This window comes from Anolis carolinensis, chromosome 1, assembly GCF_035594765.1.
Source record: "Anolis carolinensis isolate JA03-04 chromosome 1, rAnoCar3.1.pri, whole genome shotgun sequence".
Taxonomy (NCBI): Eukaryota; Metazoa; Chordata; class Lepidosauria; order Squamata; family Dactyloidae; genus Anolis; species Anolis carolinensis.
The window spans coordinates 325,362,728-325,376,938 of record NC_085841.1 but is presented as its reverse complement, the minus strand read 5'-3'; the positions used below and the strand labels follow the sequence as shown (position 1 = coordinate 325,376,938).

The 14,211-nt window shown below is 37.6% G+C and overlaps 1 protein-coding gene across 19 annotated transcripts in view; it reads right to left on the bottom strand.

Annotated features, from left to right (window-relative positions):
• The window catches only part of npas3 (neuronal PAS domain protein 3), an 835,855-nt gene that overhangs the window by 52,521 nt on the left and 769,123 nt on the right, over positions 1-14,211 (bottom strand). For all 19 annotated transcript variants that reach the window (XM_062967540.1, XM_062967559.1, XM_062967568.1 and 16 more), the window contains one exon: positions 3,655-3,773. In XM_062967540.1, coding sequence (XP_062823610.1) covers positions 3,655-3,773 — 119 coding nt within the window. The remainder of the gene's footprint in view (positions 1-3,654; positions 3,774-14,211) is intronic.

Genomic DNA, 14,211 nt, shown 5'->3' with positions numbered 1-14,211 from the left:
ATACCAAATTATGCTTGTGTGTGTGCATGTTTAGTGCGGGATGTTTAGCCAATGACAATTCTTATTCCAACCCAAACTATACCCCAACAGAATTTGATAGAAGAATGAAATGAGGTGCAGATTTGTTCTCTGCTGCCCCAGAGGGTAGAATCAGATCTAATGGTTTTAAGTTATGGGACAATGGCTTTCAACTAAAGATTAGAAGTAATGTCTTGACAGTGAGAGCTATTTAGTAACAGATGCAATTACTCAGAGAGGCTAGATAGCTATCTGTTGCGGATGCTCAGATGGATTTCCTGCATTGAGCAGGAGGTTGGACCCAATGGTGCGTTGGGTTCCTACAAACTATATGATTTCATCCTATGAAAATGATAGGGGAAAGATGCAAACAAAAGGCTTATGGAGCTGTCAAAAATATTGACATCATTCACCATTCTTTGACAACTGCTGGACCCTCAAATGTCAAGCTCGGACCCAGAGTCCTTCTTTTAAAGAATTTCCCAAAACTTCTTTGACCACTGAACACCCTTTTAATTTTCCTATCTTGCCTCTGTCATAATGCCACTCTGGAGCACTGTGGAAATTTAAAAAGGAAACTGCTACAAACCAACTGGATAAATGGTGCCATCACCCAGTAGCTTTACTGGATTGGGGGGGGGGGGCTGTTGCAGTAGAGGACTTATTGGGGGCACTATCTAACTTTATAGGGTTGTCAAAAGGAATGGCTCTCATACCTTTAATGATTATGTAGAAGATGGCATTTTAGAAGATGTTGCTTGTTACCTTACAATTAACACATGCTGAAATTTTCTCTTTTATACAACTATAGAGTTGCATTGTCTCCAGGCTCTCAACATTAGCACCCTGGATTACTCATTTAACAAATGAGGGATGTAGGCACAGCAATATCAAGGATATTGGTGAAGGCATGAAGAGAATCTCCAGATTCATTAGGAATCCTTGGTTGATTAGTTAGAGCAGTGGTTCTCAACCTGTGGGTCTCCAGATGTTTTAGCCTTCAACTCCCAGAAGTCCAAACAACAGGTAAACTGGCTGGGATTTCTGGGAGTTGTAGGCTAAAACATCTGGGGATCCACAAGTTGAGAACCATTGAGTTAGAGGATCAAATTTAGAAAGCCTATTATTATTTATTCCTGGATATTTTGCACTGTGGTGTCCTAATTGTGGAGTATTCTCCCCTTAGAGACCCAGTTGGCATCAATGCTGATGTCATTCTGGCACCAAACAAATACAATGAATGTTATTAAGACTTTCAGGGCTTAAGTAAATTTATTCAAATTTGCATATACATTATGATTTTAAATGTTTTATTTGATTTTAATAATTTTGTTCAAATTTGTCATATTGTCTAATAGATTCGAGTTTCTTGAAACTATATTAAATTGTTTTACATTGGTTAAACTTATTTGATTATACCTTGGCCTGAGGTCTATGATCTATGGGGTACAGAAATAAACAAAATAAACAAATAAATAAATAAATTTAGCAGTAGATGTCTGTTCAACACATATTATTGATGCAGATAGAAGGAGAGAGCAGTTTATGGATGAAACTATTTATGGCTGTTCATCAGGATGAATGACATTCCTGAATAACTCAGTTGGTATGGGCAAAGTTTAGAAAGCCATTGGATACACTAATGTGTGTGTGTGTGTGTGTGTGGGGGGGGGGGGGGGTTATAGTAAAAAAGTAAAAAAAAACTGCATATGGGCTTACAATATGTACATATTTAAACTCACCATGAATTCTCTTTTTAAAAGTGACTGAAATATTTGCTAACAGTGTTACAAATCTGTTCAAATAGAAGAAAATAGCTTCAACATATGCTCCTTAAGTATGCTGTTTGCAATTTAGTTTTGATTATATTCAGTGATAAGCTTCTGGATCTTGCTCCACTTTACATACCACTCTCCAGGAAATGACCTGACCTTTGATCCACTCCAGAAAGGCAACATATTTATCCTTATTGCAAATTTAGGGGAGTGATGAACTGTAACACCAGTCATTACATCACTCCATAAAAATTATCCCTACAAATGCCATGGAGATATAATACCTAGTGTGCTATGAGATCAGCACTACACAAAATTAAATTCTGTGCATAATAGTTCATTTATGAAAACATTTTTTGGAACTTTAAACATTTTTCAATTTTGTGAGCTTTCATATTTCAAACTTATTTCTGTACATAGAGATTGATTTATAGGCAGAAATTAATCAAATTTCAGCCTTCATTACTGAATATTTGGCTGCCTGCCTGTGATTCAACATTTGCATTTGTAGTTTTACTCAGCTTATTAATTCAACAATTTTCTTTCTCTCCCTCCCTATCAGCACAACATACTATGATTAGAATTAGCAGTAAAATATAAAGACCAACTTAAAAAAAATGCTGGTGACTCCTCTGAATGTCTTCTGGCACTACAGCTAAAATATCCCTTCAAAATAATTGTTTTTAAACTGAGAAAAGACCAAAATTGTGCGTATAACCACTATGTCACTCTAGCTCATATCCACATTTTGGACCTCAGTAATTAGAAGCATATTTCTATCTTCTACATAATAGACAAATGGTTAAAGCGTAAACTTCCCACTTTCTTCTTAGATTGGATGCCCCAAGATTGCCAAACATCTCAAGGCATTTTCTAACCCTATCAGAGGCTAAACTTGAATACCAGAAATTTGCACTTGAGAACATGATAGCCAACTCTAAATTGTTCTCTTAGAGTAGGGGTGTGAAACTCATTTTCACCAAGGGCCACATTAGATTATGGTTGCCTTCTAAGGCCCATTTGTAATTGTAAGACTGCATAAATGTTGCCCTGTCATTGAAAGTCTCACATGCCACACAAAATGATGTGGTGGGCTGGACTGGGCTTGCGGGCCTTGTTTTTGGCACATGTGTCTTAGGGCCCTTCCACACAGTTATATAACCCTGAATATCAAGGCAGAATATCCCACAATAACTGCTTTGAACTGGGTTATCTGAGTCCACATTGCTATATATTCCAGTTCAAAGCAGAAAATGTGGGATTATATTCAGCTGTGTGGAAGAGGCCTTAGAGTGATCTCTTTCATGTACAATAAGATGCATACTCAGTCTCTACCTTTTAACATCTAGCTGGAGAATTATTTCTTCTGCCTTGATAAGTTTCGACAAAACCAAAGGAAAAGAAACAAAAGAGATAGTGTTAACGTTGCATTTAGATAAAGTCTGATTTATTAATAATTGAATGGCTTTATGCATATGTCCCTCCTTGGTCCTGAAAGCAGAGCATACATAAAAGAGTATAAATTCAAAATGAAATATCTGAAATATATGAAGTTGTGCTTATTATTGCTGACAGTGGATATGAAATTAGGAATAAGATAGAACAGTTATCCAGACTGTATGAATTGTGTATGTTTATTTGCAGCTTTAGCTAATGACCACTGTTATCCATCACAGCAAGAGTTCACAAATTTCTTTAGTCACCTCTACTCATACTATTCTTAATTGTACATAAATTAAGGAAAATTAGCATAATTTTTATGGGCAGGATAAAAATAAGTAATCTAGCTATTTAGTCACCACATGCCTCTGTGAGAGAAAAGATAAATTTAACTTTTTAAAAAGGGAACAATAAAGATTACCTTATATCCTGAAGACTTTATGTGTACACCTCGCTTAGTCAGGGTGGATTTCATCCGCATGAAAAACGAACGATCTAGATCGTTGTCGGCTGCAAGTAGACTGGGACTCGTTGATTCCACTAGAATAGAAACAGCAACAAAATAATTCATAAATCATCAAAAATTGATCAAAATTAGAATTCTGAAACTAGATGTGTCACCTTTGTGTTCCACTTCATTTGAAGATGGCATGATTGCAATTACAGAAACACACACTGAGCAAATCTCTGTGTTTGTGTGCCTTGTGTATGTCTCAGTTTTAATGTTCAAGATCTACTTTCCTTTGGATTATTTGTCATGTTAAAGTGAATTCCTGTGTTGTATTGGTCCTATACGGATTGGGAGACACAAGATCTACTCATGTCACTAGAGATGGGGGGGGCAGTTGCGTGAATCAAATGAAGCTTATTCATGTCTTACACTGAATATTTCTATGTTATGGTTGGCTAAGAAAAAACAATTTATGCAAATCACAAAAGTATTTCATAGTATGTTCCAGAAACAAAGTTTGTGACCCCTTTTTGCCCAAGAATTTTTATGTGACCGTAGGTATATAAAGTAACTATACAAATCAAACTTTTTAAAAGTATCAGATTATTAAATCTGTGCATACAGAGGACTAACTGTACCACAGCAATAACAATTAGTGCATGCCTAATTTCCAAGTACATAAAAACCAAATCCCTTAAGTTAAAAAAAAAATCCAGTGGCCTTCAGTATCTGCTGGGGTTTGGTTCCAGGACCCACAGTGGATGCCAAAATCCATGAATGCTCAAAGTCGATTATATACAAGGGGTTATAAAACAATGTCCCTTATATAAAATGGCACAGTTAATGTTTGTGCTCTCCCTGTCAGGTATCATGTTTTGCAGTTGATAGTGGTTGGTAGTGTCAGACCCAGCAGCTGGTGACGGAAGCAGTTAATGTCAGTCCTAGTTCTAAAGGGCAGAGTAATCTGTAAGTAAGAATTTAAGGTGAAGCAATTAAGGGTAGAGGCATGCAAGAGATAGGATGCAACTGGGTTTAACTGGATATTAGGAGCTAGGCTGGAGATTGATCTTTGGGAGAAAAGTATTTGTTCTATTTGGCTGTGGATGCTGCTAGTTTTTCTCCCAGATTTGTGGATTTTTGATATCCTGACCTGTCTCGTGAACTCTTGGAACCTTGAACCTCTGGACTGGCTATTGACTATGGTATAGACCAGGTGTCCCCAAACTAAGGCCCGGGGGCCACATGCGGCCCATCAAAGCCATTTATCTGGCCCCCGCAGCGCACCTTCCAAAGCTCTGCTTGTTTATAATGGTATTTTAATTATTGTTTAATTAATAATTAATTATTAAAGGGTGCTTTGCCAGTGCTTTTGGTGCACAAAGGCAGAAGGGGGTTGGACGAAATGGCCCAAGGGGTCTTTTCCAATCCTTATTATTATTATTATTATTATTATTATTATTATTATTATTATTGACACAAACACACAGTATAACACAGCAAACTATATATATATATATATATATATATATATATATATATATATACACACACACACACACACACACACACACACACACACACACACACATACATACTGGATTTCATATCGCAAAATCACAAGTTGAGCACTTCCCCAGCATTTAGGACTGTGTGATGTGTGTGATCATGATGATGATGATTATTATTATTATTAATATTGAGGCTGGGTGGCCATCTGTTAGGGGTGCTTTGCTTGTGCTTTTAGTGCACAAAGGTAGAAGGGGGTTGGACTCAATGGCCCAAGGGGTGTCTTCCAACCATCTTTATTATTTTTATTATGATTATGATTAACATTGAGGCTGTATTTGTTCCTGTTTGGGTTTTTTTTTAAACTTCACAATAAGAGATGTGCAGTATACATAGGAATTTGCTTATAGGGGTTTCTTTCAATGATACTCCGGCCCTCCAATGGTCTGAGGGACCATGAAGTGGCCCCCTGTTTAAAAAGTTTGGGGACCCCTGGTATAGACTCTTGATCCTTGGATTTTAATAATTGAACTCTCAGTGTTTGACTACTGTTCTGGATCTTTTGACTACAGTGTTCTCCTGAACCTGCACTGGCGTTTGCTATGAGTCTTTGTTTTATATTCTGTAGAGGAATGCTATCTTTTGTATTTGGACTATGAAACCGTCAGACAGTAAGTGCTGCTTCAATTAAACAGTTTGACACAAGTTGGGTGTTTGTTTTGGTTCACCTTTGCCTGTGTACTGGCAGAGCCCTGACATGGTGACACTCCCCCTCCCCCCTCTCTATATATTTCATGATGTAGATAGTTGAATTTGTGGCTATAGAGGGCCCATCCAACTCTAAGCCTCTGCAAGTAGATCAATCCTTAAATAGCAAAAAAGAAATCATTATCATTATGGTGGTAGAGAAAAGAACTAAAGAATTAATAACCTTCACATCCTTTTGTTTACTAGTAATAAGAGAGAGGGGACAGCATATACATACAACATACAATCAAGAAAGAAGCAAAGGGGCCCTCAAGCTGATACTAGAAAAAGTAATATTTGAAACTTGCTCGAGAGGCCTTGATGGGTAAAATGTGGTCAAAAACTTTTGCCAGTGTAATAATAATAATAATAATAATAATAATAATAATGATGATGATGATGTCACTGTCTAGCACCAATTTGCAGTCTGCTTCTCTCTGTGCTCTTTCAATGAAATATGAGCTGGAAATCGTTTGGAAGCAAGAGAGAGATAATGGTAGCACTCATTAACCCACCTGAAAACGAGTAAAAAGACTACATACTTGAGTGCTTTTATTTTCATATCAAATGCAGCCACACTTTTGTTGCCTGAAATAATTAATTGTGGAACGAGCCTCCAAGAACATATTATCAATAAAGCAGAATGTTCTTTAAGGAGTTTAAGTTTACAAAAAACGCTTTAACATCTTTGAAAGAGGACTGCTCATTATTAGCCGAGAGTGTTCCTGCTGTTAAAAGTGCCCATGATATTGATGGTAACTTGAATAAACCTTGTCCTGATGCAGACACATTTACTTTATATTTGTGGCATTTCAATTTTGTTGTGATTATTAATCTACTAGCAAGAATTCCCTTTTCTTTAGTATCTGTCTTAAGACTATGGGATTTTTTTGTTTTGTTTTTAGAGAGCATGAATTCCATGTCATTTTAAATGTACAGCTCTTTATCACTCGAGGGAAAAGCACAGCCATGTTATATTTAGTACTTTCATTTCTTCTGATTAAATATGAATTACTATGAAATTTTTCTCATCATCTAACACGCCATAATACGCCAACAGCTTTTTAATACACTATATAAGCACAAACTTCTGCTCTAAGAGTTTAATTTGCCCCTCTAATCCAATCACATCAACCTTATTTCTCTTATCAGAGATTCCCATTTTGAATTAAATGAGCTCATTAGTTTTAATCAAAAGCAGAGAGATCAAAACTTAAACGTAAATGCTTTAGATCAGAACTGTCAGTCAGCCGTGCAGTTCTATTTTACTAAAACACAAGATCAGAGACCCTTAGAACCAATTTTTTCTCGTAAGGGATGCCGAGAGCTCCAAGATGCTATATCCCCCCTCTTTTTTCTTCCCAAGGACAGATTATACATTTAAGGTTAGACTTAATTTAGTGCATTTTTCCTCCATCCTAGTGGAAATGGAAAAGTATGCCAATCTGCTGTTTGTCTCTTTCACATTTATTGGTGCTAGTCCTTGGAGACCTGAACAAACGTGAAGCCATCAGAAACCATGCCACAAACCTGGCCTCAGCATTTCAGTTCCATTCAGCAATATCATGTTGCAACATCTAAGAAATGAAACTTTCAAAGCAAGGAAATGTATGATCAGGATCAAGGTTACTGGAACCCTGAAACTACGAAAAGGGTCATAAGCAGTACTGGCAGCAAGAGGCTCACCATTAATTATTGCTATTATTAAGCAACACTCCCTAGTATGGTGCTTAAAGTGTACATTAAGAAACCACAGCATGTGTCCTTTCTGCTGACTGAATAAATATTAGAATCAGCTTAACACACACACAACAGTAATGGTCCAGCACATTATGGCCTAACCTAGGCAGGAAGTAAAATATGTGGCAGTATGGTTTTAATGGTAATTAACTAAACACACAAAAGTCACATTAACAATGTAAGAAGAGCTCTGTTGGATCAGACCAAAGGTCTACCTAATCCAGCTCCTTCTTTTTAACAGTAATCCAGCAAAAAACAACCAGGAAGGTTATAAGCATGACATGAACAACATTGCATTTCCCCCAGAAGCTAGGATTCAGAGATACAGTATTTTTGAACATGGAGGCTTGATTTCAGTATCCTGATTGAATAGGCGTTAATCCCTCATAAATTAAACACAGATTTGTTTTGCACTATATATTTAGAATTGTGGGTTAACTTTCAATAGGGTCAGATAAGACACCAGATAATTCCTACAGGAATTTCATGACACCACAGGCTCAAGGTATCTATGACCGCCTAGGGAGTATGCTCTTATGTGAGAGAATCCACACTACCCACAAGAACTTGCAAACATAAACAAGGAGCTGTTATTCCTCCATATCAACACAAGCCAAAAGATAAATGCTCAAGACTGGGATAAAATATACCCAGAAAACGGAGAAAGACTTGGCTTACGATACTAAATTACAGAAATAAAAATTCTACAAATGCCCAAAACTTCAGGTAAAACCCAAATTAGATACATCACGGACCATTATCAATCTGACGAAGAGGCTGATGATGAAGTATCCATCTTAGCAAAGGGGGAGGGGATTTTGCAGTTACTACCACCAGAATCGCAGTAGAAAACATCATTTCTTATCTTGAATCAGTGATTTATCATCTCCCCGAGGAAGAATCGGAGGAAGTATGAGGAGAAACAGCAAGGATTTTGAGAAAGGCAAAGCTTCCCCGAGTAACATTTCAAGAAAAGAAAGAAAAGCTATCAAACTTCAACTCCGATTCAGAAATCATCATTCTCAGCAGACAAGAGTAATGTCACAGTAATCATGAAAACAGAACAATACAAATAAAATAAAAAATCAGATGACTCTTGGATCCCACATACAAAAAACTAAAACAGGACCCAACCAACAAAATCTTGAGAAAAACCAACACTCTGATTAAGAACTCCTCAATTATTCCTAATATACACCAACAACTATGCAAACCTGAAGTTCTCCCTCCCAGGCTTTAAAGACTCTCAAAAATCAGCAAGGACTCCATTCCACTCAGACCCATTATGAGTTGCAGCAGATCCCTTACATACGATTTGGCAAAATTTCTGGTTGCACAAATACAAACCCATATTGGACTAACTGCACACTACATTAAGACTCAGCCCACTTCATTGAGAAAATCAGCAATCTTAAACTCAACCCCAATGACAAACTGACCAGCTTTGATATAGTTTCCCTATTCACCAAGGTCCCCATGGCACTCATTAACTAGAATTTCCCAGAAGACATCATAGCCCTATTTCAACATTGCATTACTACAAGATACTTCCAGTGGGACAATGAATTCTATGAACAGAAAGATGGGGTCGCCATGGGGAGCCCTTGGTAATAGCATTTTTTAAAATATGGAACACTTTGAGAAACACGCCCTGGAAACAGCGACAAAACGTGGATGATACATTCAACATTTGGAGCCATGGAGCAGTTCTAAACAACTTCTTGGACCGTATAAACAATATCCACCAAAACATCCAATTTACTATGGAAAAAGAAAATGAAGGAAAAATAACATTTTAGATGTCCTAGTCCACCCGCAAACCAAATCAACAATTGGGCCACACAGTATACAGAAAACCCACATACACTGATCTACATAAAAACTCCAATCATCTTACAGGACAAAAAGAAGCATAATCAAAACTCTGGTGGACTGTGCAAACAGAATCTGTGAACTTCACCTCCTTCAAGGTGAACTGAACCATCTAAACTGGGCTCTATAGGCTAATGGTTACCCTTCTGCGGACATTGGAAGGGCTGCAAAACCTAGAACAAGCAACAGGAAAAAAGATAAAGAGTCATCTAGAGGGAAGGTTTTCTTACCATACATCAAGAGAACCACTGACCGCATAGGGAAGCTGATGAAGAAACATGACCTACAAACTGTCTACAGACCCACTAGGAAAATCCAACAATGCTATGGTCAGCAAAGGAGTCTATTGCATACTTGTAGCTATGCTAAGTCTACCTAGGAACCACGATGTACACAAATCACAATTCAAAGAACATGAAAGGCACTGCAGACTACTTCAGCCAGAAAAATCAGCAATATTACAACACATGACAAACCAAGCTGGGCACATAATATTATTTGAAAATACAGAAATTCTGGACCACTCTGACAACCACTTTGCCAGACTACACAGAGAAACCTTTGAAATCCACAAGCACGTGGACAATTTCAACAGAAAGGAAGAAACCATGAAAATGAATGAAATTTGTTACCAGTATTGGGAAACACCATAACCAAAACAGTAACTAATGAACACCACTCAGACACAGGAAGCCCCCAGGCAGCAAGCAATCAAGGGCCAGTGAACATCACCCAGACAAAAGATGCCTCCAGGCAATGAACACCCCAAGGGAATAAAGGCCTGGCTACAGATGCCCTCACTTTTGACTATGCAATCTTCTCAGTTACTTACATGCTAATGGATGGATCCCACTCAAACACTTGCAAATCAGGCTTGTTAATTGTACCCTTCACACTTGGTCAATAGACCTTGGTTCTTTCTCCCACCCTGGACATTCCACAGGTATATATAGTATGCTCTACTTGCTTTACCACTATCAGATGCTCTGAAGATGCCAGCCACAGATGCAGGTGAAATGTCAGGAGAAAATGCTGCTAGAACATGGCCATACAGCCCGGAAACCACACAACACTCAATTTCCCTTTCATTGTAATATCATTTTTTCAGGAATTATTTTTTAAAAAGTATTTATTCAATGTGTGAACAGTCCATTTTTGTTCATTTGGTGTTGCCTGCTAACGATGTGAGCTGGGGCATTAGCTGAGTTTTAAAAAGAGTAAAAAATGAATGAGGGGCTGGGGGCTCATGCATACTGATTTTTGGTAGTGGGCGAATTTATTTAGATGTAATCAGTTAATTGGTCAGTTAACAGAGATAATCATTGTTCAATTTAAATGATTTAATTGGTTCTGTGCTGTCAGTGAAGTAAGATGGAGGTGCTCGGGAGATGTATTCTGAAGAGCTGGTTTTCAAAGAGCCTGAAAGAAGCATGTATAGCATTTTTGAGAAACTTGTCTATAGCACAGTCAGTGCTGGATTTACTCACAAGCAATACTTCTTAGGGTAGCAGGTTGTGAGGACTCTGAATAATGTTTAACACTGAAGCTAGGAAAAATAAGAAACTGAAAAAACAAGGATTGTTTTATTTTGATTTATGAAAAAGTGTAGGACTTTGATACAACTTAAGGCTTTTTCTAATATTTGTGTTGCTTTAAGGTTTGCTTTGTGAGCACTGCTGACTTCTCTTCTTTCTGTTATCAAAGCAACAATCTGCTAATTGTGGGCTTTTGTTTGTTTATTTTCACCTTTCTTTGTTGCTTCTTTGTGAACTATTGCTAACAGTAGGCTATAATAATAATAATAATAATAATAATAATAATAATAATAATAATAATAATAATAATGTTTATTTATATCCCGCCTCCATCTCCCCCGAAGGGGACTCGGGGCGGCTTACAGCAAAATCAGATACAAAACAATAACAAAATATGAAACATCAAAATACAATAACAAAAACCAATAATAATATATACACAATAACCGAAAAAACAGAAACGCAGTATTAAAACATCGAATTAAAAACAATGAGGTTGCAATAGTAGATAAGCAAAGTGCACATTATGAGTTGCAAATTCAGAAATAGATAAAGTGCAACAGATTCATTTAAGGTCACATTGGGTTGGGAGGAGCCCTGAATTAATGTCAAGTAATCAGGAGAAGTGCGACCAATACAAAAGGTCGAGGAGTATAATTGTAATTATGATGGGGATGGGCGATCTTAACCAAAGGCCTGGGTGAAAAGCCAGGTTTTCAGGCTCTTCCGAAATGCCATCAAGGTGGGGGCTTGCCTGATCTCCCTAGGCAGCAAGTTCGAGAGCCGGGGGACCACTACAGAGAAGGCCCCTTCGTCCCCACGACGAGGAACATGTTTCCCAGGATGTTGTTGAAGTACAAATCCCTAGCCTGCATAACCATTGGTGAAAGATGATGACAATAACTGTCTAACATGATCTGGAATGTAACAATTCAATTGCATTGGGAAAACATTGTAACATTCAAGGTCTTTACTTTTAGTGTTTTAAATTTAGTGTTTTTTGTTGTTGTTATCTGTTTTCAAATCAAATCAGCTTTATTACCGAGGCTGGCAAACAGGCACTGAAGTTGGACATCATGCACATCCCTTCCTGCATTCCTGTCACACGACTTACCATCCCTGTTGCATGATGCTGTAGATCTGCTGCTGCTGCTCTGCTTCCTTCGTGCAATTAACCTATCCCCCACTATTGAAAGGCAAAACCTATCAAAAATTTTCAATACTGCAGTGTTCCTTCACCTATCTTATGCAATGGATTTATTCCACTACTCTGCCAGCTTGCCTGCAGTGAAGTAATGTCAGGGGGCAGAATTTTATCCTTCACTCCTTTCCCCCTTGTTACTCTTAAGCTGCAGGGAGAGTCGGGTAAAAATACAATTATTATTATTATTATTATTATTATTATTATTATTATTATTATTATTATTATTATTATTATTATTATTGTGTGACACAGCAAACAAGATAGATATGCTGGATTTCATTTCACAAAATCACAAGTCGAACACTTCCCAAGTGTCTAGGACTGTGTGATGTATTTTCGGATGATGCGCGCAGATCCCAGTAGGGTGGTCTTTTGCAGTTGGTAGATCGTAATTTTGTCAGTGTCTATTGTTTCCAAATGCCGGCTGAGATCTTTTGGCACGGCACCCAATGTGCCCATCACCACTGGGACCACCTGCATCATCATCATCATCATCATCATCATCATCATCATCATCATTTTCATCATCTGTGTTGTGCTTATTTAAAATATTACAGTCATATTTGGCCTTTTTGTTATTTATTTCTTGCACTGTGAATCAGTAAAAAAAATTATGGAGCAGTGGAAGTGTGTGAAAGCAGGGTTATGAGGGTATGCAGAAGTCTGATCACAGGACAATGGGTTTTCTAATTAGTGCAACTGCACCATAAAAAGAGGTGTGATATCTAACATGCTTATGTATCATAGCGGTTTTACGCAACAAAGATCTCTGACTTGTGACAACCCCAAAGTTTTCTTGGCAAGTTTAATCAGAGGAGATTTGCCATTCCTTTTTTCTAGAGCTCGGAGAGTGCAATTCACTCAAGGTCACCTCATGTGTGTTCTTGGCTGAGCAGTAAGTCAAACTCTGGTGTCCTAAAAAGATTCCAAGCTCTGTCCTATGTTGGTTTATACTTCTGAGAGCAAGAGTGTAAAATGAAGCCGCCTCATCCTAAAAATACAACTAATTCAGCTTTCAATGAAATGACTGTTGGGAAATCCTGCTCCCTCTTTAATTCCTGTTAGGTAACTTCACTGTTGATTGGTTACATGCATGGGGCTTGTGATCATTCATCTGGATGGCTCTTAGCAATTCGACCATGCACATCTCTTCTAATGGTATATGTGTAAGAATAAGCTATAAAAAGTGCCTGATTTCCTTGCTTTGTGTCCCAATTTATTGGCACCCATGAGCTTGTGAATCTCTATATTTTGGAGCTTGAATAAACCAACAACATTTGCCTGCCTGTATCTTCAATTAAATCTATTCCTCTTTGGAGTATTGGGAGGTAACATTTCAGTGTCAAACTATAATGCAGATGAAGCTTGCAAAATGTCTTTTCCCATTTAATGTAACTGCAACCAACTCCTCCTCTTAACAAATACTATTTGTGAAAGTTATGCAAACACAACCATTGTCCTTAAATATCTTGAAAAAGAATATTGCTTTTCTGTATGGAATGATTTGGCTCTTTGGGTATAGTAGCAGGACATTATGCTACATCATTGTGTCAGTAATGAGTTTCAGTAATGAGAATCCGTTCCTCCTGCATCCTTGCAACTGTGCCATCAGTTTCCCTCTGTAATCTAGCTCCAAGCACTTTCTCTTCTGTCTAGTAGTAGCATCCTCCTTTTGCTCAGTTCAGGGTGGCTTCAATATGTCCCACATATTCATTCTTCTGAAAAATTACTTTCCAAGCTATGCGCTCTACAAAGAATCATCAGAACGAGTTCTCCAATTATTCATTTAAAATGCTTAACTCACTTTCTGGTTTGTAAAGCTGCTTGCTCACTGGGTTTCTCCTGATAAATTTGCCCAGTTAAAGGTGGCCATTCACTAACCAGCTGATTAAAAAAAAATAGAACAAGCTCTATTCAATCAAA